Raw genomic sequence first — 27,034 nt, forward strand, 5'->3', positions numbered from 1 at the left:
TAGACCATTATTATTATTGTGTGCTGTCAAGTCAATTCTGACTGGTGGCAACCCTTTCCAAGGTTTTCTACATAGAGAGTATTCCGAAGTGGTTCAGCATTCACTTCTTCTGGAGACATAATGGGACTGTGCAGCTTGTCCAAGGCCAATCAGGCTGGCTCTTCTGGGGTGCACAGTGGGGAACTGAACTCCCAACCTCTGGCTCTGCAGTTAGATACTTAACTCACTGGGCTACCCAGACAGCCAAAGAGGTTACTTTTAGGAGAGAATATAAAGAAACAGAATGATTTCCAATTGGCAGAGATGTCAGACCAGAGGACATTTTATCTCCCTATCTAATAAATTTATATGCAGATCATGTAGAATGGTGAATTAGATCTACAGTGGTACCCCGCTTGACGACGAAATTACTTTACGATGACTTTTTTGCGATTGCTATAACAATCACAAAATGATGTTTCAATGGTTTTTTTTCGCTTTACGATGAATAGTTCCCTGCTTCGGGAACCGTTTTTTCGCTAGACAGCGATTAGAAACAGCTGATCGGCGGTTCGTAAAATGGCTCCCCGCTGTTTTCTGGACCAATTGTTCGCAAGACAGGGATGCCAAAATGGTCAACCTATGGAGGTTCTTCGCTGGATGATGAGGTATTTCCCCCATTGGAATGCATTGACTGGTTTTCAATGCATTCTAATGGGGTTTTTTTCACTTGATGACGATTTCGCTTAACAGCGATTTTCCTGGAACGCATTAGCATCGTCAAGCAGGGCACCACTGTAAATGAAAGAATAGTGAACACTGGTGGAAGAAATACACAGATGACATCATACTATTAAGAGAAAATACCAGTGGTCTGAAACAAATACTGATGAAAGCACAAAAACTGGATTATAATTCAACATTAAGAAGAAAAAAATCATGACTGCAGAATAATTAAATAATATCAGTGTGGACAATTAAGAAATCAAAATTATTAAAAGATTTTCTATACTTTGGTCAAATCATTAACCAAAATGGAGAATGCAACCAGGAAATCCAAAGGAGATTGAGACTTAAAAAGAAAGCTATGAAAGAACTAAAATAAATAAATACATAAATAAATACATAGATAGATAGATAGACAGAGAGAGAGAGAGAGAGAGAGAGAGAGAGAGAGAGAGAGAGAGATAAATAAATAAATAAACAAACAAACAAATCCCTAAAACTAAGGATGTGTCCACTAGAGGCCATGTCAAGATAATTCATATTATGATATATCTGAAGATTCTCAGTCATCCAGGTGAGGTTATTCGGAAGTCGAGTTATGACAACTGGACTTCTTTCTTGTTAGGTTGAAACATTTTGCTAGTCATCCAAGTAGCTCAGGCTGAAGAAGCTACTTCAATTAGTGAAATGTTTCAATCTAACAAGAAAGAAGTCCAGTTGCCATGACTCAGCTTCTAGATTACGATATGATGTATGTGAAAGCTGGACAATGAAGAAAAAGGGCAGGAAAAGGTCAATTTTAAAAGTGATATTGGAGGAGAGCTTTACGGATATCACAGACTGCCAATAAGCGAATTTTAAATCCAGACTGAACTCTTACTGGAAGCTAATATGACTAAAAAATTAGAGTATTACAGACATGGAGACATTATAAGAAGACGAGATTCACTGGGAAAAAAAACAACTGAAGGAAAAATTGAAAGTAGTAAAAAAAGGAGTGCTAACATGATTGAAGCCATGGCCTTTAATCAGATATACCCACACTAAGACCTTTTGCAATTAAATAGCTGTAATCCTGTTGTTCTGTTATACATGCAGAAGGCAAATGGCATAACATTCAGTCACTTTCTTGCTGCAATCACCAGTCACTGCTGGGGTTTGGGGGCATGTCTGTCTGCTGGATTGGCACACAATCATTAAAAGGACTTGTTAATTGCCAGTTAGAAGCAACTAAATGCAATGCTGCTTGCCTTCTGCATGCATAACAAAACAGCAAGATTTTAGCCATTAATTCATCATCATCATGCACCATCAAGTTAATTCTGACTTATGAATGAATGAATACTTTATTACAGTCAAAGACCAGCAAAAACAAATCAATATAAAATACATACATGTAATTGTAGTTTCGTAAAATCAGGCAGAATTATAGAATTTCAATTAAAACATAAAACAACCCCTACTTTCCAGTTAATAACACTGTAAATCCTTAGTGTTAAAACCTCAGCCAGTGTTATTTTAAAAGCATTATATTATCCATCTAAAATCACCTACCCAAACATCTGAACACGAATAACCATTGTTGCAGCACAACGTTTGGCCACTTGTCTCGTAATATAAGGGGTATTGTCAGAGAGTAGCATCTGTACATAAGCCTCCTCTGATCTCCCGGGAGATTTACCGTTAATAGGTAGTAAAAGCTCCATATGTAGATCCTGATAGCAAGTACAGAAAAGGAGCACATGACCAACTGATTCAACTTTATCACTATTACAAGGGCAGAGACAATCTGATGTAGGCAAACCTTGAAATCTTCCCTCCAGAAGCTTAGAAGGTACAGTGGTGCCTCGCTTAACAATTGCCTCGCTTAATGAGGAAATCGCTGTACGATTAGGTTTTTGCGATCGCTTTTGTGATCGCAAAACAATGGTTTAAATGGGTTTTATTTTTGTTTAACGATGATCGGTTCCCTGGTTCCGGAACCGATTTTCGCTTTATGACGATTAGCAAACAGCTGATCGCCGGGTTTCAAAATGGCCGCCGGCTAAAGAAAATGCCCCCCCGCTGTTTTCTAGGACGGATTCCTTGCTTTACAGGCCACCATATGGAGGATCTTCGCTGGACGAGCAGCTATTTAGCCCACTGGGACGCAATGAATGGTTTTCAATGCGTTTCAATTGTTTTTTTTATTTTGTTTGACAATGTTTTCACTCTACAGTGATTTCGCTGGAACGAATTAACATCGTCAAGCGAGGCACCACTGTAGTACATTCAGCCTGGCTAGTATAAAGGCCCTTATGGCAAATTCTGATTTATGGTGATCCTTTTCATGGGTTTTCAGGTAGGGAATACTCAGAAATTCTTTATCATTTTCTTCTTCTGGGGGCACCCTGGGACTGTGCATCTTGTCCAAGGCCACAAAGGTTGGCTCTGCTAGCAAGAGGCCCTGTGGGGAATCGAATTCCCAATATCTGGCTCCACAGCCAGATACCTAAACCACTAAACTATCTAGCAGGGCCGCCTTAAGTCAAAAGGGGCTTGATAGTATATTAGCAACAAATCAGAGGGTGAAGGAAACAGGAATGAAAATTTTACAAGTGAAGAAATTATCCTGATACAGTAGTGGTCAAAAGACTAAGTTATGTTGTTAAATCTCTATGGATGAGTTAATCAATATATATAAACGTCTGTCGACAGTCAAACCATGGGACTTAGAACCTCTTGTCGTACCCTTTGACATACAGTGGTGCCCCGCATAGCGATGTTAATCCGTTCCAGGATTAACGTCGCTATCAGGGTTTGTCGCTATGCAGGGGGGAACCCCATAGCAACAGAGTTTAATGCATTCCTATTTGGGGAAAACTCACCACTATGCGGGGAACCCTCCATCCGACCGCCATTTTCGCCACCCGGTAAGCGAGGGCAGGATGCGAAAACGCTGTGGGCAGCCATTTTGTTGACCATTTTGGAACCACCGATCAGCTGTTCCCAAAACATCGCAATGCGAAGATCGGTAAGCAAAACGCTTACTGATCATCGCAATGCAATGTTTTGCCTATTAAAACATCGCAATGCGATCGCATTAGCGATCGCAAAAACGTGTCGCTATGCGGATTCGTCGTTAAACAGTGTACTTGTTAAGCGAGGCACCACTGTACTGTTTCCCCTTGGGATTTTTCCTTGCCTTTCCATTCAGGGATGAACCTCCTGACATAAGAGACGGATGGTCAAGAGAGACATACTAATTCTGAGTATTATTGCTTCTAATGTCATATTTGTATCAATTTATTCTAAAAGCAGGCCTGGCTATACACGAGCATACAGCTGTGTATCATCAGCATTTTTTTAAGCCATGATGTCATCTATCACTTACTTTCAATGATACAACCAAGTATGCATAACTTCACAACACTCAAAGACAAGACAAAAAAGACAACACAAAACCTTTATTGGCATAAAGAGAATAAAACATAACCAAACTGGTTCATTAAGTGCCCCACGCATTCAAAATCCAGGAAGTAGGAAAGCAGAAGACCAAACCCTTCAAAGAGATTTAATTGGAAGTGAGGCTTCGCTTTCTCACAATTGAGCTGATGAAATCTGCAATGCTTTCCAGAACGTCAGGCACCTCCACAGATAACAAACATATGACGGACCCATCAGATTTTCAATCCAATTTTAACAAGACCGGTGCCACAAATTTGGAGTGATCACTCTGGTGGAGTGAACAATGCAGAAACATGTGGGCAAGAGTTTAGTTTCTTTTGAGGTATGGGATTCCTTTGAACCTCCCATATAGTAAGGCTGCAGGCATGACACTGCATCTGGCTAGGGAGAATGCCCTGCATTTTTGTGGACACTTCAGCAGAGAAAGGAAGGCAGCTGGTTTTCCAGTCTTAAAGGAAATATGGGAAAACAGTGGTGAGCAGGTCTTATTGGCTGCATTCCTCATTTGCTGGAATTAAACATCCAAAATTCTTATTTTGATCATTTGGAAGGCTTGCCCTTGATTTAGTGAGCTCAAGTAGTCACTATCTAAACCAATCCATGTCAGTTTTTTTAAAAGGGCAGTAGACCCAAATGGAGGTTTAGAGTCCAGTAATAGTTGACATAATAAACTATCTGGGTTAGAGTTGTGGAAAGGTTTTAGCCAGAATTGAAATGATCTTAGCCAAGCCTTTGTTTCCAAAGAAGAAAATCCTGTCTCTAGACAAAGCACCGAACAGGGAACACAACTTGGTAGCCCTACCACTTCATGTAAGAATTGAGATTGTATCCGTTCAATTGTTCCTATGCCATCTGCAGAACTCATCTCTGACTGCCATACCTCAAACTTCTCCTGATCCAAACCAACCCTTAACCCAAGCGCTAATCCATCTCTGATAATAAAGGAGAAGCAGAGACGCACTCAAGAGGGCCAGTTGTGGATGGTTCTGATTTTCGAGATATATCTATGCCTCTCCCACTGGTACTAAATCCAGACTTATCTACTGTCCCCCAAACTGGTAATTGACTGAACATTTTCCCCACCATATCCTGAGCAGAAGAATATATTTAAAATCCTATCTTAGAATATTGCAGGTTGGAAAGGGCAAAAGTAATGATAATGTTCTTCTGAGGCCCGGGAAGCCTTAAGGGCTTTGATATTGTACTTCTATAGGAAACTTGGGTTTCTCACCAAGTTCGACTGGGAGGGTATGAATCCTGTTGTGCACGAGGAATTAAAGTTAAAACTAAAGGATGACCAACAACTGGCTTAGCCACATTGATTAACACCTGTTTAGTTTCTGAGCATATAGATATTTTTTCCTCTCAATGCCGTTTGACAAGGTTTTGATTTTAATTAACATATATATTTTCCCGGGCCTCAACAGTCCACAGCGGATCCTGCACTGGGGCTCCTTGGAAAAACCTATAGAGGATCTTGAGATCACGTTCCCTCTGGCCGAATTCATCATTGCAGGTGATCTTAATACCAGAGTGGGGAGGGATGACCAGATATTTCTGAAAGCCCTTGAAGTGGAGGGTGGTGTCTCCCTCCCACTTTGCTGCACCTTTAGTAGACAGTCCAAGGATTGCTCCTATAATGCGACTGGACTTGTTCTAGCTAAATTGTGTATTCAATTTAACCTAATCTGGTTTAACGTCTAACAGAATTTCCTGAGGCAGGGGAATTCACACATATCACCAACCAAGGATCCAGTGTAATAGATTACATCCTGCTCTCAATGTCTCAACCATGGGTAGTGAAATTTGCTGTGGGTGATTTTACGGCCAGTGATCACCTCCCATGAGCTACGAAGCCGATTTTGGGACCCAGCAGAAGGAATGTATCCTCAGACTCAAATAATGCTTCAGCCACCCCAATTAAAATAGCTTGGAGCAATCTAGTATTTCATAGGTTCCAAAATCTGCTATTAAGGGACAAGTGTAAGAACCTTCAGATTTCCATCACAAAATCCATCAAACCACTTGATAAAATTAAAGCATTTGACGGATTAATGGAACGTCTTCACTGTGAATGACAGTGGGGTCTTGACTTAAGAACGGCTCGAGTTAAGAACATTTTGACTTAAGAACCACTCTCATAAGAAAATATTGACTTGACTTAAGTACTTAGATTTGAGTTAAGAACTGAAAAAAACCACGTGGGAGGCAGGGAAAGTGCAAAATTTGAACTTTCAGTTAACTGTTGGCCAGTGAAAAGGGTGCCTGTCTGCTTCCTCACTCCTCCCAGCGTTTAGAGAGTGGATTGGGAGACAGTCTTCAGACTGCCTGGTACTGTATTTTCCCTGCCTTCCCTGAACCTTTCTTGACCTAAGAAAAAAAGAAACAAAATAACCCCCTCTAGTGGTCGAAGGCGGAATAGCCGCTTCCCATTAGTTTCTATGGACGAAAAAGAGCAGATACGGATCAAATGCTTTTCAATGCATTCCTATGGGAAATGCAGATTTGACCTGAGAACTTTTTGACTTGAGAACCGCCTTCCAATACGGATTAAGTTCTCAAGTCAAGACCCCACTGTACGACAAGCTCCTGCAACCCAAAGGTGCAGCAATCCCTCAAAGCAAAGAACTTGACTTGACCCCGACTATAGGGATCTGAAAAACTACAAATCCACTATTCATATGGAGAATATACTGCCCAAGATCGGCACAAATATCTCTCCCTAAAAACTCAATTAAGGAATTGTATAAAAGAAAAAAGACTAAAATTTATTCTGGAGCAAGCTCCAACAGGCAATGAGCCAGAAAAATAATAAACTATTTTGGACCATTGTGGCTGGCTCCTCTAGGCTGGAAGTACAAGACCTTGCCATAATATCTCCACAAAGATGGGTCCAATATTTTTCAGACCTTCTTTTCGACAAAGATATAGCTATTAGATCCACTACGCTCTTTGCTCTTTCTGATCTTCCTGTTTGGCCACCAGTAACCATTGAAGAGCCCAAAGAGCTAATTACTCAATTAAAAGCTGGAAAAACAGCCGGCCCCGATGTAATCCAACCAGAATTTACTGAAATGCGATCCGGACTAGTGGGCTTCCCTTTTTACAGCTATGGATAATACTGGGATCTTGCCAAAATTCTAGACCAATGCAATTCTTGCCCCCCACCACTCAGAAAACTTTAGACCAATCAGTTTATTATCAGTAACTGGAAAACTGTATGCAAAACATCTACTAATTAAACCTAATTCCTGGATGAAATAATCAGGCATTGCTTGGCCCTGAGCAAGCTGGTTTTAGGAAAGGTAAGGCCATAGTAGATAACTGCTTAATACTTTCACATCTTATTAACAAAACAGTTAAGCATGAAAATTCTAAATTGTATGTGGCTTTCTTTGACTTAAAGGCAGCTTTCAATTCGGTAGATAGTTTCTCTGGGGAAAAATTGAAAATATGGGCATAGATAAAAGATTCCTTTCCCTCATAAGAATTTTATACTCAGGCACAACATGTCAAGTTCGTGCCTCTTGAAAAGGTGAGTTAACTAATCAATTTCCAACCCACAAAGGAGTGAAGCATTCTTGCTCCCTCCCTATTCAACCTATTTGTGAATGACCTAGCCCCCTTTCTAGCCAATGTGGAGGATCATCCACCAAAATTGGGGACACATCATGTCCTGTTATTGCTTTATGCAGACAATGCTATTATCATCTTGCGCTCCCATCCAAGTTTGAAATGTTTAATTAACACAACTGTGAAATACCTGGACAAAAACAAAACGCAACTGAATTATAATAAATCCAAAATTTTGGTTTCCTCAAAAGTCGTGGAAGCAACTTCAATGGAGTCTAAATGGACACAAAATCAAACAGGTTAAAGAGTATAAATATCTAGGCATCCTGTTCCATTCTAAACATTCCTGGTCTTCCCATTGTAAAATGGTTATAAATGTAGACTGGTTCACTGGTCAGGCAATACTTTGTTCTGTTATAATCCTGGCAATTGTTATGTTCCGGCAACTTTACAGGTTTTTAGATTCATAATTATCCCACAAATTTTGCATGGCACCCCACACTCAAAGCAGGAGAACTAGTACCATGTAACAACTGTCAAACTTTATAAGAATGGGGAACCTTTGGTGCTTGAGATATTGTTTGACTATAACATTTATCACTGCTGCTGACCATTGACTATGCTAGCTAACTCTGATAGAAATTGCACTCCGCAAATTTTTGAAGGGCCAAAGGTTTCCCACATCATTCTAGATTACACTGGCCAGAATCCTACTGCAATTTTACTGCATAATAAACGAAATCATGTAATTTGTGGCAAGGAATTGCAGGTAATTAACAAGATACTAGTCACCTGCCTGGTCATACGATTGGCACAAGACCAAGCACATGACCAGGTAAATGATCAACTAGTTGCATTTGCTGCCATGTGATTTCACTTACTCCAGAGAAAAATCCTAATAGGATTCTGTTTGGTGTCTGATGGAATTTCTTTTAAAAAGGACAGAAGCATTTTACTGCTATTCTTTGCCTCTAGGTACTTTCCCTCCTTGCTCTGCTTCATATTGCCATAGAGTGGTGTAGTAGATAAAGTGACAATTACTCTGGAGACCAGGGTTTGAATCCCTACTTGGCCATGGAAATTCACTGCGGGAGTAAAACTGGTAAAACCACTCCTTAGGATCATTATAAGTCAATTCCAGCTTGACAGCACATAACTAACGTCTTGGCCTCCCCAACAATGCTGCGAAATAGGGACTGAAAATCTGGACACTCAGAGATTCCCCAGGCTTAGTAAATGGAGCCATTATTCTAGTTCTTGAGCTACTCTTTCCACACATACATTAGAGAAACTCTCTCTGTAAACCAAGAAAATCTTAACCCATTTGGGAATCAGAAACATAAGACACACAAAGAACATTGTTCTTCAGAGGTCTCTCTCTCTCTCTCACACACACACACACACACAGCTGCAGTTTTTCTTCTTTACTACAGTTCAATAAATTTGGGCAATCGAGGTGCATCTACCTTGGATGACTGGCAGTTGATACAACTACTCATTTCTTAGTTTGTGTCACAAAGATTCTTCTTCAGACCAGACTATAAAAATTAAATAGGATCTTTGCAGACAGAGAAATGCATTGTCAAACAATAACTGTGGTAATATCTTTTTGATTCAGTAACTGCCAATAAACATGCTACATGTACACACACACACACCAGTTTTCATGGGAAACAAATATAAACATAATGCTATGTCTAATCTACAGGCAAGCAGAAGTTCACCCAACTGTACATATTTCAAAAGGTGTCCCTGAATAAAAGAGAACACCAATCTGACAACAAAAGGAGTTATCGCCTGGATTTCTCCTCAGTGCCAACTGTTTATATGCAGAGACTTTGTATTTTTTACAAGAAAACGCACGTTAAGTAAGTTGACATTTATAGTAATAAATGGTATAGTCCAGAAACAAACTTAACCATTAGATGAATAGTTTGGGAGACCTATGCCTAAAAATGAGGATATGGCATGACAAAATAAATAGGACTAAATGTAGTTGTCAGTCCCAATTAGAGTAGACCTATTTAATCAGTAATGTTGATGCAAATATTAATTCAACAAGTCCCATTCATTCAATGAGTCTTCTCTAGTTCAAACAAACTACTGAGTTTAACTTTCAGCCAACTTGGCTTCCTACATGTAATGCTGGAAAATATTCAACTAAGTGCTTCTTCCTACTGTTGAACATAATTAAATATTGACAAATACTTCCATCCCCCTCATTACTACTAATTAATCTGATATCTTAAATGTATTTACTTAGAAGTAAGGCTCACCATGTCCAACCAAGGCAGCCCACCAGAACTGTGTAAATGTTGGAAGGCCAGGAATTATAAAACATATCTTCTACCATGCTCAATGATCTCCTTCCTTCCATCTTTAGTTTTCAAATGTTCCTGCACATGTACCACATAGTTTATTAATAGAGAGAATGATGAAATACTAGGTAATAAATCATGGTTTTTGCATTCAGAGGTGTACAGTACATTACATTATTACTAATTGATATAAACTTATTCTGTGGCAAAACAGGAATATCTATAGTGAAAAAGTAAGGCAACAAGGTGTTCAATCATACTTTACCAAAAAATCCAGTTTCTTATTTAGTACTCATCTACTGTAGCTTAAATTAAAAACTCTAATGGAGTACCAGCAAAGTCAAGTCTGGAATGACACTGGTCTAATTTAATATATATATACATATATTGATTGCAATTTTGTTGCCAAGTGTAGTAAGTTGCACAAAAGTAGGCCCACTGAAACAGTGGGGTTTTCATGAGTCAAATCCTCCATAAAAGCAAAGCAAAGCAAAGCGTGCTGCTTATATACCGCCCCATAGCTCTTCAAGCACTCTCTCGGCGGTTTACAATTTAATTATGCAGGCTACACATTGCCCCCCCCCCAGCGAGCTGGGTACTCATTTTACCGACCTCGGAAGGATAGAAGGCTGAGTCAACTTTGAGCCGGCTACCTGGGATTTGAACCCCAGGTCGTGAGCACAGTTTTAGCTGCAGTACAGCGGTTTAACTACTGTGCCATGAGGCTCCTCGTGAACCTACTTGAATCAATGGAACTTAGAGAGCAGATGGCTTTCTAAATCCAAATTGATTCAGGGGGCCTACTCCAGTGCAACTTATTTTTTATTTTAATGGATTTCAGCCATTAAAATAAAAAGCATCCAAATGCACCAATGCAGAAATAAATATGGAATTCTAAATATGAGTATCCAGCTTCAGGCTAAAGTGTCCTACTAAAAGCTTCCAAAGCTCCTTTACAAAATTTGGCATCTATAGAAATTTGAGAAATTCAGCAACATCGTGGTGTACCTAAGAATATCCAAGCCTATGTGTTTTCTCAGACATCTTATTCTTTTTTTCTAGAAACATGTGTTGAATAAAATGCCAAGCTCAAATGACACCTATTAAAAGTGCTTAAAATAGATAATTGTAGTAAGATAATCAGGTCAGTTCTGCTTCCTCATCAGATAAGCAAACAAGTTTCTCTCGCATATAAATGTTCAGACTTTCTTTTATTTCATCAGAGTTTTGTAAACATAAGAGGCTGCAATTCTGCAACTAGGGTAGTTAATATACATGTTCCACTAATTTCAGGTAATGGGGCCACAAATATAAAAGTAAGACCCAACATATCTAAGCTAATGACCTTGAAGTATGGTTATTTTTACATTTATACATATAAATCTACAAATACTGCCACCTTTTTTCTATTGTTTTTCTAATTAATGCATCAAAGTCAAATAAATGAAATAATCACATAATAATTATAATGAGCCATCAATCAAGTCTAACTTATTATGACCCTTTCGGGGTTTACCAGGAAGAGGTTTACCATTCCCTCCTTCTGCACAGCTTACCGAAGGCTACACAGGCTGGCTCTACTCATAGAAGGCACAGTGGGGAATTGAACTCCCAACCTCTCGCTTCGCAGCCAGATACCTAAACCACTGAGCTATCTAGCCAGCTGAAATAATAATAGGAAATGCTTAATTTGAGGGACGTGGTGGCGCTGTGGGCTAAACCGCAGAAGCCTGTGCTGCAGGGTCAGAAGACCAAGCAGTCGTAAGATCGAATCCACGCGACGGAGTGAGCGCCCGTTGCTTGTCCCAGCTCCCGCCAACCTAGCCGTTCGAAAGCATGCAAATGCAAGTAGATAAATAGGGACCACCTCGGTGGGAAGGTAAACAGCGTTCCGTGTCTAAATCACACTGGCCATGTGACCACGGAAAGATTGTCTTCGGACAAACGCTGGCTCTATGGCTTGAAGAGCGGGATGAGCGCCGCCCCCTAGAGTCAGACACGACTGGACAAAAATTGTCAAGGGGAACCTTTACCTTTACCTTTAATGCTTAATTTGAAACAAGGATACTTATCCTTTCACATTTACAAAAATAAGTAAGGTTCATCACCATTATATGCCATAAAATCAGTTCCATGTGTTGACTTTTCCAGAGTTTTCTAGGTATAGAGTACTCAGAAATGGTTTGCCATTTCCATCTTCTGTGGATGTTCTGAGAACTTGTAGCTTGCCCAAAACTATGCAGTCTAGCTCTTCTCCAAAAATGTCCAATATGGAATTGAACTCCCAACTACAGCTAAGCACTCAACCATGGTCTTAATTGTTTTTGACATTTTACTGATGTACCATACAAACCTAAGGTCAATACAGAATCTTAAACATCTACTGTTCCAAGGGATGCATATGCTACACCTTTAGTATGTTCAGAGGCAGCAAAGTAGGATGTCAAGTTCAATTCCTATATAATTCCTAAGCCCTAAACAGGTGTTACTGTTTGGTATGCTCACCTCACATGCAGGAAGCATGCTCTTGCTCTGCCCTGCAGCATCACTTTCGTCATGCTGAGTATGACAAGTCTGCATTGGACAGCCTCTGCAATCCAAGGGGATTCACTACACTTAATGGAACCCGCACTTTCCACAGCTCTAGTTCATGTGACGAACCCTCACAGGTAGAAGAGGCTCTCATGTTCAGGCCTGTCACCTTTCATGCCTTTAGGGCAACGGAAACCAACATGGACAAGTCTATAAGGCCCACCTGGATATGTGGTGAATATACTCAGATATTAATAGTTGAAGAGGGCTATCCTCATCATAGTCAAAATATATAGGGTTTTTAAAAAATAATCAACTGATTTGATAGAATTCACCCATCTATTTCTATCTTACGCCAAACACACGTTGATGTATGTATTTTCTGAGCATACATTTCAAGTCTGCCAAAGATGCTGCACATTCCTCAACTGGGGAGGAAAAAAAAGAAGCACTATTCTGTAGAAATGGCCACAAGAGAGTCCTGATAAGCCTAACTATCTGAGAGTCTAATCTTTCGCCCAAATCTAAGACTGTAAGACAGAGGTGCCTATAATGTTGAGGGTGTCCCAGATATTTCTGTGTTGTTTAGGATGTTGTACGAATGGAAATTTCACATGTAGACTCCAAATAGTGTCCTGCATCCCCTCTGCACAACTCCTACCTTCTCCGAGTGAAGCCATACATAACACACAGAAGAGCAGCCAGACTTAAGATTTTACACACCATTTTATAGCTAACAACAAAGCAGTCTAAATTTGCATTTGTTGCATCAGAGAGCTGAGTTCTAATTTTCATCCTGCTTTTAATCAGTTCATAAAACGGAAAACATGGTTTCTTCAAGGAAGAGATAAAATAACATTGCTCAAGGAAAAGGAAGGTATAGAATTAAATTATCCTGTTGAAGACTAGCTGAAGAAGTAAATCACTGCCTCACAAGAATTTAGTTTCATAGCACACCTATATGTAACAATGGCTAGTATGATACTGGGAGATCTAGGTCTTCTCCAATAAATCACAAGTAACATGCTTGAAAAACAAATTGGACATTACCCTGAGTGGATATGAACCACTTTCTTCCCCCACCCCCACCTCCAATGTTATTATAAGGATCAACCAAGTCTTTCCAGCCTGGAAGAGGCCAGCAGGGAATGCTCTCTGATTTGCGTTCCCACTCACTACATCAAAGCTAAGAAGCTTATTCCTGCCACTCCAAACACTGAAAAATCACTAACAACAATAGCAATGGGTTAAACTATTTCTCAAGTGGAGTGACACAAAAACGGGGGGGGGGGGGGACCCAGCCAGTCCTAACATTAATGGTACATTCATGCCACTGCAACCATGATGCATCCTATGAACAGAGAGACCAAAAAAGGAAAGTTTTTCTCATGCTGAATATGTTTCATTCCAATGGTACAAACTGGATCATCTACGTAGGTGAAAAGGGTTATTCTTTTTTTATCTCTTAAATATATATATATATACACTTTCTCTTTCACACATACAGAGTGTACCCTCAATGAGATTACTGCTACATACAGGATGTTAGAAGAGCCAGTTCAAACAAGCCAGGCTACTACAATGTTAAAAGATTAAATGGGATGACCCCATTCAGGAACTCATAAGGTAGCCCATAAACATTATCTTCAGCTTTGTGCTCTATTGTATTTGATATGGGAATATTTCTGATCCAAGTTGCACTAATTAGTACAGTAGGGGCTACTCTGGCTTTTGAATTCATTTACCATCCAACACCATAAGATTCTCTCCCTCACCCTCATATTATGCCTATACTTGTACTATGAAAACCTGTGGGCATTCTCAGGTTGTGACTGAGAGATCACAAGCATTACTGTCAAGTCAAATGATCTTTTGCCAGAATGGAAAACTGATTACAATTTGTGAAAACAGCACAGTCCCAGGACACCTCTCAGAAGAGAATGGTAAACCACTTCTGTGTATTCTCTACCTGGAAAACCCTGGAAATAATTGCCATTAGTTGGAATTGACTTGACTGAATGCCTTTATTATTATATTCTTTTATACACTATGTACCATTTACAAATAACTGCTTGTGGACTGAGAAGATTTACAGTACTGAAGTCTATAGTCAGATTTGTAATTTACAATAATTTATAGCAACCCCTTCCATGATCAATGTTCTAGAAACATGGAGCTACTTTCCAGTGAAGAAGCCACTGTCATCACCATGAATAGCTCAAATACAACACTGCCTGTATATCCATATATCCACTATATCCATAACTGTTTGCCCTGTCAAGCAACTCATGCAACATATCAATACTGAGATTTGCAAAGAAAACATGCCACACATCAAAGACTAGCAACACTGTGAGATGCCTCCTGGAACAGTTATTTCCACTGGAATCACTTTCATAAGGCTTACATAGCTATTAGCAGTTCCAGGAGCACTGAATTGTCTTTGAGAGAAGGCACAGCACCCCACTGCAGTGTTGTTTCCCACTTAAAATAAGGAGGATGTTAGTTTTTGCTAACATGGTAAATTTAGCAGCATGCAAAAACTAGCCTTGTAGTGTCCCTTCCCTCAGGGACGAATTTGGTCCCTGGAACTGAAGCAGTTGTCTACTCTTGCTATAAGCGATGTTGTTACTGTCATTTAAGTTTGCTCTTAGACTGACCTGACTTCTATGCTTCCTTGCACCTCTAATGGGCAGGTACAAGGCAGCTACGACATCAGCTCACAAGTGAAAGGATCTCAGATACAACCTCAAAAGAAGAAGAAAAAGAAAAAGAAGAAGAGAGTATTCTAACATCAAGAAAAATAGTTAACAGCACAAACCTATGCCAAATCGTAGAAGTAGATCTGATTATATTCAATACAGCTCACCCTCTCATATGAGTGTATTACAGTTTGTGAGGTAGTTCATTCTTGGGTTGAAAGGAAAACAGTGTTTCTCAGCTCACTAAGACCTGCAATATGGGGTTATTAATAATAAAAAAAGCTAATTTCACAGATCTTGATAGAATTATATCAATACGAATCCAAGTGAGACCTTTCAATATCACAGTAATCCACGTTTATGCACCAACCACCGATGCTGAAGAGGCTGAAATTGACCAATTCTACAAAGACTTACAACACCTTCTAGAACTGACACCAAAGAAAGATGTTCTTCTCATTATAGGGGACTGGAATGCTAAAGTAGGGAGTCAAGAGATAAAAGGAACAACAGGTAAATTTGGCCTTGGAGTTCAAAACAAAGCAGGGCAAAGGCTAATAGAGTTTTGTCAAGAGAACAAGTGGGCCATCACAAACACTCTTTTCCAACAACACAAGAGGCGACTCTACATATGGACATCACCAGTTCGGCAATACCAAAATCAGACTGATTATATTCTCTGCAGCCAAAGATGGAGAAGCTCTATACAGTCGGCAAAAACAAGACCTGGGGCTGACTGTGGCTCTGATCATCAGTTTCTTATAGCAAAATTCAAGCTTAAACTGAAGAAAGTAGGAAAAACAAATGGGCTAGTCTGGTATAATCTAAACCAAATCCCTTATGAATACACAGTGGAAGTGAAGGACAGATTTAAGGAACTTGATTTGGTGGACAGAGTCCCTGAAGAACTATGGATGGAGGCCCGTAACGTTGTACAGAAGGCAGCAAGAAAAACCATTCCAAAGAAAAGGAAATGCAAGAAAGCAAAGTGGCTGTCCAACGAGGCCTTACAAACAGCAGACAAAAGAAGGGAAACATAATGCAAGAGAGGTAGGGAAAGCTACCGAAAATTGAATGCAGATTCCCAAAGAATAGCAAGGAGAGACAAGAGAGAAAAAATAAGGAGGAAAATAATAAAAAGGAAAAAACCAGAGATTTGTTCAAAAAAAATTGGAGCTGTTAAAGGAACATTTTGTGCAAAGATGGACATGATAAAGGACAAATATGGTAGGGACCTAACAGAAGCAGAAGACATCAAGAAGAGGTGGCAACAATACACAGAGGAATTATACCAGAAAGATCCGGTTGTCCTGAACAACCCAGATAGTGTGGTTGCTGACCCTGAACCAGACATCTTGGAGAGTGAAGTCAAGTGGGCCTTAGAAAGCATGGCTAACAACAAGGCCAGTGGAGGTGATGGCAGTCCAATTGAACTATTTAAAATTTTAAAAGATGATGCTGTTAAGATGCTCTATTTAATATGCCAGCAAGTTTGGAAAACTCAGCAGTGACCAGAGGATTGGAAAAGATCAGTCTACATCCCAATCCCAAAGAAGGGCAGTGCCAAAGAATGCTCCAAATACCGTACAATTGCACTCATTTCACACACTAGCAAGGTTATGCTCAAAATCCTACAAGGTAGGCTTCAGCAGTATGTGGACCGAGAACTCCCAGAAGTGCAAGCTGGATTTCGAAGGGGCAGAGGAACTAGAGACCAAATTGCTAACATGCGCTGGATTATGGAGAAAGCCAGAGAGTTCCAGAAAAAAATCTACTTCTGCTTCATTGACTATGCAAAAGCCTTTGTGTGGACCACAGCAAACTATGGCAAGTTCTTAAAGAAATGGGAATGCCTGACTAGCTTATCTATCTCCTGAGAAACCTATATGTGGGACAGGAAGCAACAGTTAGAACTGGATATGGAACAAGTGATTGGTTCAAAATTGGGAAAGGAGTACAACAAGGCTGTATATTATCTCCCTGCTTATTTAACTTATATGCTGAATACATCACGCGTAAGGCAGGACTGGAGGAGTACGAAGCCGGAATTAAGATTGCCGGATGAAATATCAACAACTTCAAATATGCAGATGATGCCACTCTGATGGCAGAAATTGAGGAGGGATTAAAGAACCTCTTAATGAGGGTGAAAGAGGAGAGCGCAAAAGATGGTCTGAAGGTCAACATCAAAAAAACTAAGATCATGGCCACTGGTCCCATCACCTCCTGGCAAATAGAAGGGGAAGATTTGGAGGCAGTGACAGATTTTCCTTTCTTAAGTTCCATGATCACTGCAGATGGTGACAGCAGTCATTAAATTAAAAGACGTCTGCTTCTTGGGAGGAAAGCGATGACAACCCTAGACAGCATCTTAAAAAGCAGAGACATCACTTTGCCGAAAAAGTCCTGTATAGTCAAAGCTATATTTTTTCCAGTAGTGATGTATGGAAGTGACAGCTGGACCATAAAGAAGGCTGACAGCCAAAGAATTGATGCTTTTGAATTGTGGTGCTGGTGGAGACTCTTGAGAGTCCCTGGACTGCAAAGAGAGCAAACCTATCCATTTTGAAGGAAATCAACCCTGAGTGCTCACTGGAAGGACAGATCCTGAAGCTGAGGCTCCAATACTTTGACCATCTCATGAGAAGAGAAGACTCCCTGGAAAAGACCCTGATGTTGGGAAAGTGTGAAGGCAAGAGGAGAAGGGGGGACAGAGGACGAGATGGTTGGACAGTGTCACCGAAGCGACCAACATGAATTTGACCCAACTCCCCGAGGCAGTGGAAGACAGGAGAGTCTGGCATGGTCTGGTCCATGGGGTCACAAAGAGCCAGACACAACTGAACAACAACAAATTTCACATATCGCCAAGAATGGATATGAACTGTTCTAAATCCTTGAAAAGCTGTTTACAAATGCTGAGTACTATCATCAAGATGCCAGTAAGTCGGCATCTACTGCTTTTCTATCTCAAGATCTGACCCACAAACTGATACTGCAGTGAGCTGTCCACGCAGCTAAATGAAGCTGCCTCCCCATACTCATAGTACCCTTAGAGATGTTCTATTACCATTATGCTTCTGACAGAGGTTAATGTTACAATTAGCGAATTTAGAAAGTGCAAACAGCAGTTTTCAACTGGAAAGCCTAACTCAGAGAAATTATTAATTAAGACTCTTGACCAACCAGTTGAGAATACCTAACATTCACAAAGTAACTTTGCATCTGAACACATTATTCAAGAGCTTTCTATCAAGTAATGGTACTTTTGTTGGATTATTTGCTATTAAAGATATTTCCATATAAATGCAGGGAACTGTTGGCTCAAAAAGAAAGGGCCACCAGAGTATCCACAGCCATGTAGGATACCCAGTGAGCAGCGAAGGTGAATGAAAAATTAAGTCAGCAAACAAACAATATATATAAAGAAGTAACCCAATATATAAAGAAGTAACCCAATATAGTTGGGACGTGGTGGCGCTGTGGGCTAAATCGCAGAAGCCTGTGCTGCAGGGTCAGAAGACCAGCAGTCATAAGATCGAATCCAGGCGATGGAGTGAGCTCCCGTCGCTTTGTCCCAGCTCCTCACCAACCTAGCAGTTCAAAAGCATGTAAATGTGAGTAGATAAATAGGTACTACCTCGGTGGGAAGGTAATGGCATTCCATGTCTAGTCGCACTGGCCACGTGACCACGGAAACTGTCTATGGACAAACGCTGGCTCTACAGCTTGAAAAGCGGGATGAGCGCCGCCCCCTAGAGTCGGACACAACTGGACTAAAAAATGTCAATCTCAAGGGAACCCAATATACATCTACTATAAAAATATCAAACAGACTTAAAACCAACCATTTGCTATGCACAGCTTAATAAAAGAAAACTGAGAGCTTGTATGTAAAAATTATAACATAAACTTTACTAAACATACAAGACAAAAAAAAATACATACCAAAAAAGAGGTTGCTGGTAAACAAGAACAAAATGACTTAGCTTCAGGAGAAAAAACATAAAGCAAGCTGAATCAAAGAACAAGCAGGCATATCAAGTTAAAGGAGAGATAGCAGCAGATACAATACACAGCAACTGCTTCTGCTATCTACCAGCATCTGGTGAAAAGTTAAGTAAGGTTTTCCCTTATATCCAGAGAAAGAAAAAGAAGAAGAGCAGGTGTATCTATTACTGTAATAGCCTGAGACATGGTAGAAAAAAAGGAGGAGCTAGGCTACTAAAGAAAAAAGGTACATGCATGGCTGCATTGCATTGTAAGGAAAAACAAAACAACATCCAACAACAGGTAAAAAGCTTATGGGGGCTCACCAACAACACCAACAAAGTAATGCTAGAAAACAGGACATTAGCCTAAATCCCACTGAGAGGAAACCGTCCGCATAACAGCAACTGCACATATGGCTCCCCTCCATCTCAGTTTGCCATCTTTACACACTTGGGCACAGACTTTTTTATTCAAGGGGTAAATGAAGGAGATTACAGTGGACTACTGATTAAAGCGGTAGAATCAATTGTACCATTGGCCTTATGCAATCATGTAATGTAGCAGAATTTTGGCCACTGCTATTGCTGCCACGTAGAAAGTATTTAAGAGCAAAACTTTTGTCTCCCACTACAGAGAACACTTTTCTTTTCCTCTTCTATTTTTCAGATTCTTTGATTAGGTTGTTCAGAATAGTAGTCAACAACTATAAATTTTACCTATAAATGCCAAGCACCTCTTCAATTTGTCACAATAAGCCACAGCAACTTACATGATTATTCTTGAACAATCCCAACAGGATTTTGGCCAGTGTATATACAATCTGGAAAGCCATTAATTCAATACCAATATCAAACTCAGCACATGCTCCTACTTTTTAAACTATTTGTTATCAAAGTTTTGGAGTGGTAATTTCCAGTGTCATCAAATGCTAAACTTTTTCTTCAAAGCAAATTACGTTACACTAAGTGGAAGCTCAATCCACATAAAGCTGTTTTTTCACATGTTGTCTTTGTGGCAACATTTTCAGTATATAATATGTATAGTATATTCTGATTTCTGTTACTTGCTGACCTGAAACATCACTTTTAAAAAATTTTTGAATTTCTGAAAAACTTTAGCAAAATCAGTATTATAAAAATAATAGTCATCAATCCAAACACATTCCAAACACATATCCTGCATCAATTCTAGATTTTCAATTTCTCCTCATGATAACCAATTCACCATTCTAATCTAACAATGGGTCGTTTTCTGTCCCATTACTTTTTGAAGAATCTTACTATAATAAAAAACAGAAAACTATGTCATACAGTTGCACCACTGTTTCTGATGCCAAAGCAGATAAATGGTGCACACAGATAGGGATGCATGGATCCACCTACTAGTCCTGTCCTAATTTCAATATTTTTTAAAGTGCACTAAAACTTTCTATTAGATGCATCACTACAGTACAACATTCCCTCTAATTTTCAGCCCTGCTGGGCAGGGCTCCACCCCTCTAGGTTGCAACTCTGCTCCTCCCCTGCACATGTGGCTCCACCTCCCCACACGGGGTTCCATCGTGACTGGAACCAAAGAGGCTGGAAACAATTGCTGTGGCTCCACAGAGCAGGAGGAGCCCTGCATGGAGCAGGATGTAGTTGTATGCGCTGACACAGCTGCGCACCTTAGAGAGAACCTTGCTACAGTATTATGACATACTCCGAGGGCTACCTTTAAAGTTTTCTTCTCTTTTAAAAAAGAACAAAACGGATTAAAACCAATTCCAAGCGTGGGGGACCACCAAAAGCACACTTAAAATGGGCCACTAAATACCCCTGAGAAGCACAGCATGTCATTACATTTTTTTCTCTCTCATGGGCATTTCAGGGCCATTTTGAATACATGAAGGAGGAAATATAGTAGCAGTGAGGCTTTCTACGTTAAAACCTACAAAGAAAAAAAAACCCACTTTGAAAAATATAGCCTCCTACTTATCTCATAGTATTGTTAGTACTCAAAGAATATACTGTAAACGTTGTGGGATGGTTCCGCAAGCTATTTCCACTATTCCATTCATAATAGTCCTCGGACCTCTAAGACTGATTGTGATGAGCTGAGAGACCCAAAAACCTTAAGCTGAACAATCAAGTTTCACTACCATGTATTTTTTTCCAATTCCAAACACATTTGTTAGCTTCAGTAGTGCAAAGAGAATATCAGACCCTTACTCGTGCCATCGTAAACCCACACATTTTCTTCAACAAGCATAAAATCTGACAAATGTTAGCTGATTAGTCTACAAATCATATTACAAAACAAATCTGTCGATATGAACTGCTTGCAGTCATAAAGTTATTTCCTTTATCAAAAGTATGGGCTTGTTTTGCCAACACCACTCACTAGAAATCAGCACACACATTCACGGAACATGGTGGCATACTAATTAATCTCTGAATTACAAATGATGCGTGGTTCTCTACAAGTGCCCAAGATACTTAGGTTTAACTTGAGCCACTGCATCAGATTTAATCCATAAATATTCACTATGCACCTCTCTGCAACATTACCTTCACCACTATAAAAAAACAAAAGCTAAAAAAAAGAGACAAAACCCAACATCTGAGTATTCTTTTCAGCACAACGAAAAGTAAGTTGAAGAGCAGGCAACTGTAAGTATTGATTCAACTGTTGCATTTCCACTTGGGTAGTTTATAAAGACTATTGTGGAAACATGAGAACAGATGAAAGCATGCATTTACTTCCCCATGTAACTCAACATGGCACCAAACTATTAATGAAACAGTGAAATGCTAGAAAGAAAGACCCATGACTGCCAGGCACCACAATTTTTGACTTGAGATGTTCCTCGCTGCTCAAAAGTACCATATTGATAAGTGGAACCAAATCAAAACAGCAGCATTCACCTATAGTTATAATGAGACTTATTTGTGGTTATATTCAGTGTAACGGTTCAGCTCCGACCATACTTGCCAAAAGAAAGCTTGACAAAAACAATGGGGGGGGGGGGAGGGAAGAAGTACCCAAGTCCATGTTGTGAGCGTCCTGACCCTTACCTTCTTTATTAAGCCTCATCACCTCCCTGCTTTTTCCACCCTCTTTTCCAGTATCTTCTAGCTCTACACCTGCAAAGAGAAGCAAAGTCAGGGAAAAACAAACCTGAGACAGGCCTCAAATGGGAGTATACTGAGGGATACAAAAAGGAGTTAAGAAGTTATCAGCTACAGTCAATGGGGTGGGGGTGGAGAATAAATAAAGGCCCAGCAGCAATCACTGCACCTTCCAAGGCAGATCATGCCAAAGCAGACGCCTCCCCCCCACACACACATACTGCAAGAGCATCATCCATGCCTTTCCGCCCCACACCCAACAGCATCCTCTGAAGGCCATGGTCCAATTTATGAAATACCATGGTTCTCTCTCTCTGTCTCTCTCCTACATCCTTCCCCCCCACCCCCTGCCCGGCTCCCCAACACACCACAGCATCCTCCTGCCCCTCCCCCTTGACAGCCAGCCAGAGTCTTTCCCCGCTCACGCAGCTGGCCCAGCCGGAGGTGTCTAGGACTGTTGCAACCCGCCGGACCTGGTGCAACCCCCCATCCGAGAAGGGGAGGTCTATCCGTGTCTCTGTGCAACTGGGTGACGAGGGAGGGGAGCAAACCCTAAGGCGAGCTGGAGATCGCGGAAGGGGAGGGAGGGAAGGAAGGAAAGAAGGCAGGCAGGCAAGCAGGGCATGCAAGCTGCTGCTGCTGCTCCCTCGCTCGCTCGCTCGCACTCCCACCCACCCAGCCGCCCACCCAGCCCCTCGGATGCATCGCATGTGCGTGTTTGGGAGGGGGGGGAGGAAGAAGGGAAGCCGCGTCCCCTCCAGCCGGTCCTTGTCTCTGGCGGGTGCCCTTACTGTGCGGGGGGGCGGCGCAGTGCGTGTGCGGAAGGGCGGCCTCCCGGACCCAGGCGGCCCAAGGCTGGCCCAGGAACGCCTCGGGACTGGGCACGGGCCGCTCCAGGGCCGCCATGGCGCCGCCGCCGCCGCCGCTGCTGCTGTTCCTCCTCTTCCTCCTCCTCCTCCTCCTCCTCCTGCTGGTGGTGGTGGTGTTGCTCCCCTTCTTCTCCTCCTCCTCCTCCTCCTCAGCCGCCGCCGCCGCCGTCCTCTCCTCCTTGCCGCCCCTGCTCTCGCCGCCGCTCCTCCTGCCGCTCTTGCGTTCTTGCTGGTTTTCCCGTTTCCTTCGGCACCAACGAGCGAGGAGCCAACGAGCAAGACACGGGATTCGAGAACGCCGCACGTCATCCTCGGGACGTTCCGCCGCCCACACGGGGGTAGTGTCAGCCCCTGCTCCCTATCACATCGGGCTCCCCGGCTCTCGGTGCGCAGGCGCGCTGGCCCGAGCCGAAGCCGGTGCCCTTAGACGTTCGCTTCCCTTAAAATCGTGAAGGGAAAAGACCGGGGATGGCTAGGCGCAGGCGGACGGGCGGGCGGGGGGCCGGGAAGGTGGCTTGAGCGCGTCGAGCTCGGCTGGGGGAGGAAGGGCAAGGGCTAGGTTGGCGCCGCGGCACGCGCCGTCGCGCTCCAGCCAGCCAGGTGGGAAGGAAGGAGCGCGCGAGCGAGGGGACTCCCCCTCCGCAGGTGGCTCGTGCTGCTGCTTCTCCTCTTGGAGACAAAGATGCTGACAGGCGGGCTCTGCGCCGGGATTTTATAGCTCGAGTGACAGATTTATGCGCGCGCGCACTCACACACACTCACACTCTCACCAAAATAAAGAAATAAATCACACGCCCAGGGCGTCCACGTACAGAGAGGTCTTTCCTGCGGGTGCTCCCTTGGTCATGACATGCAACCATGTTATGTTCCTTCATGACACATTTCGAAAGGAAGACCCGAATTTTAAAGAAAGCATTTCTCTTCGCAGCCTCTAGGCGAGGAGCGTGAGGAGGCACCTGTTATCGCAGGACGCCAGGCGTTGGAGTTGGCGACTGCGGGGGGGGGGGGGCGAGCGCAGCGGGGAAGGAGAAAGAGTGAAGTTTTCTTGAGGCAGCGTGCCTTCCCTCCCCCCCCCCGCCCAGTGCGAATCGCTGCTTTGGCAGGTAGCGCTAAGAGAGAGGTGACAGAAAAATCCCAGCCGCCGTTTCTGCCTTCTCTCTGCCAGGGACTGTGGCGGGGAGAAGGCAGCTGTCTTGATGCTGACTGAGGACTGTCCCGTTGGTACTCAGGATAAGGAAGGGCGCAGAGGACGCAACTGAGATAGTTGGCCCCAAATGCAAAGGAAGCAACACATCGCCAGGCTTAGCTACTCTTGGGCTTCGCCTTGGCCCCAATGTAGTGCCACCAGAGCCCTAGTCCATCACTCTATCCACTACACCAATGGTCCCCAACCTTGGGCCTCCAGATGTTCTTGGACTTCAACTCCCAGAAATCCTGGCCAGCAGAGGTGGTGGTGGAGATTTCTGGGAGTTGTAGTCCAAGAACATCTGGAGCCCAAGGTTGGGGACCACTGCACACCATACTGCATACACACCCATCAGTATACGTAAGCAAAACCAAACCAACAAAAAAGAAAAAAAAACATCAGGTAGCTGCTATCATGAAAACCTTCCAGCCTAGATCTGAACTGGAAAAGAAAGTGAGGGCAGATGTTTCAGAGACAACTGGATTGAGAGGTTTTTGTTTTCAAAATCAGTCAGAAATGATGATAGAATGTTACTTAAAGTAATTCAAAGAAGGGAAAGGAAGGAACTAGTATTTTATAGCCATTTGTTAAATGTGCATTGTTCCTTGAAAATCTTCCACCTCATTTCATTTACTCTAAATATTGTTAGTTTGCTCCTTAGCATTTCACATCACAATAGTGGTCCAGTTGATTTTCACTAGTATACAAAATTGGATCACACTGCAATTCCTTCCATTCTTTATGTGACCAGCTTTACCACCTGTAACATTTTCACTTGGGCCCAAATGTATTCTCTCAATTTAAGTCTTATAAATCTTTACATAAGACACAATGATCGAAGTTAAAGGCAAATAATTTATTAATTAGGAATTCCTGTTTCTGAGCTGCGTTTTAAAATATTTTCCACTTGAAAACAGAAAAAATTGAAATACAACATTAAGGAACAGCAATAAAAATCAGCATTTTGAACATTAAGATATTAATTTCAAGTGCACAAACAAGCCAGCATGAAAACTAAAAATCTAAAGGTGGCCTATAATTAAAACAAGGTCTCCTTTAAAAATCAGCAGGAAGCAAAACAGCCATATACCCTGGGGGAGATAATTCTCATAATTAGTTGTTCTCTTTTGCCCACAAATCTAGTAATTGCTATTAGTGGACAAATGAATACGACCCCTCCAGCAAATGCTAAAGCTTGGATAGATGCCACCTGTACAATACTTCAAATAACTTGGTCCCAAACTATTATGGTTTTTAAAAGCCAAACTAATTGCCATGAATTGAGCCAAGATGCAAATAGGCAGCTGCTGCAATGCGCATAACATTGGTGTAATGTCCTCTGACCACTTCATCATTGGCTGACGGTTGTCAAGGCATCACACAATATTCCTCCTCCCCGTTTCATTCCGTAATTAGGAGGACAGCCATAATTTGTTATCAATACTGCAAACCTGTGGTCAGAAATGGCCACTGATAGGGAATTTAGGAAGTTTCTCTTCAGGATGTTCTACAAGTGCAGAGAAGCACCTCTGTCTACACTCCAAATATGGAAGGGTCCAAAAGGAGGCATGAGGTCAAGACTGTGCTGAGAGGGGGGCTCCAACCCATTCTCCCACAGAGAAGACAGTTGTGTACACACAAGTGAGCTCGTCGCTTCAGAGGAAGGTGGAAAACCGCATACTTGAGGAAGACACACCAGTCACATAAAAGAGCATATTGTGCTTAAACAATAGGAAAGAACCACTGACTGAAAGAAACAATGACTCCAGGCTGGATGGAATCGCATATATTGACAGAGAACAAGCAAAAATGTCCCCAAATGGGGTTTGGAGTGGTCTCTCACCCTCTTTTTTGTCTGTTTCAAGGCAATGATGCCAGACACTCTCTTACTCAGAGCTGACCTATACCCAGACACCCTCACAGCTGGCCATATGAGCTTCGGCCCAGTCAGCCCAGAGATCATTCACCTGTTATATGCTCCACACAACAGTATCTGTGGTAGTTAGCACCTCCCCTCAGTTTTTACATACAGTGAATGTGTTGGTTTCCAGCTTATTCATGCCATAAAGATAATACAGTTTCACCCATCTAGATTGCTCAGACCCTATGAAGTACAGAGTTTCCTTCATAAACCACCTTGCTGACAAAGCTTCCCCTTCTTTCCTTCTTCTTTTCTGATGCCACACAGAGGAGAGAGCTGCAAGACCTCTACACAGACAGAGGGCCAAAGTTTTTACAGCTGATGCCACAGTGCGAAGGGAATTAGCCCTGCCTCACTCATCCTGAGGACTGGTCAGTGACCACAAAATGCAGCCGCCCTGTCTTTGGAAGTGATTGGAGTCTGTGCTGTGTAGGTACACTCCAGTTGCTACTAAAGTCATCTGAATCAACCCCAGGTACTGCTGGCACAGAAACAAGCCTACACAGCAAACCAGATGGTAGTTCATAAGCAGTTTATCATCTCTGAATAGTCACATATGAATTCAATGAGAATTTTTTGTCACAATGCAAGCCTGTGATCCAAAGTCAGTGTGCACACCACCCAAATCAGATGGGCAAATTGAGGGTAGAAGAATCATAAGGTTGTACACACAGGAAA

The 27,034-nt window shown here is 41.9% G+C and overlaps 1 protein-coding gene across 3 annotated transcripts in view; it reads right to left on the bottom strand.

Moving 5' to 3' along the window:
- Window positions 1–23,588, bottom strand: part of ATXN7L1 (ataxin 7 like 1) — a 119,361-nt gene extending 95,773 nt beyond the window's left edge. For 2 of the 3 annotated variants that reach the window (XM_020797263.3, XM_073000670.2), the window contains exons 1-2: window positions 23,172–23,416; window positions 22,327–22,395 (exon numbers count right to left, since the gene is read on the bottom strand). In XM_020797263.3, coding sequence (XP_020652922.3) covers window positions 22,327–22,395; window positions 23,172–23,286 — 184 coding nt within the window. In that variant the 5' untranslated portion in view covers window positions 23,287–23,416. Of the gene's footprint in view, window positions 1–22,326; window positions 22,396–23,171 lie in introns of all 3 variants that reach the window. The other variant, XM_020797261.3, reaches the window with a different exon arrangement.
- Between the last annotated feature and the right edge of the window lie 3,446 nt (window positions 23,589–27,034).

Source organism: Pogona vitticeps, chromosome 5 (genome assembly GCF_051106095.1).
Source record: "Pogona vitticeps strain Pit_001003342236 chromosome 5, PviZW2.1, whole genome shotgun sequence".
Lineage (NCBI taxonomy): Eukaryota > Metazoa > Chordata > Lepidosauria > Squamata > Agamidae > Pogona > Pogona vitticeps.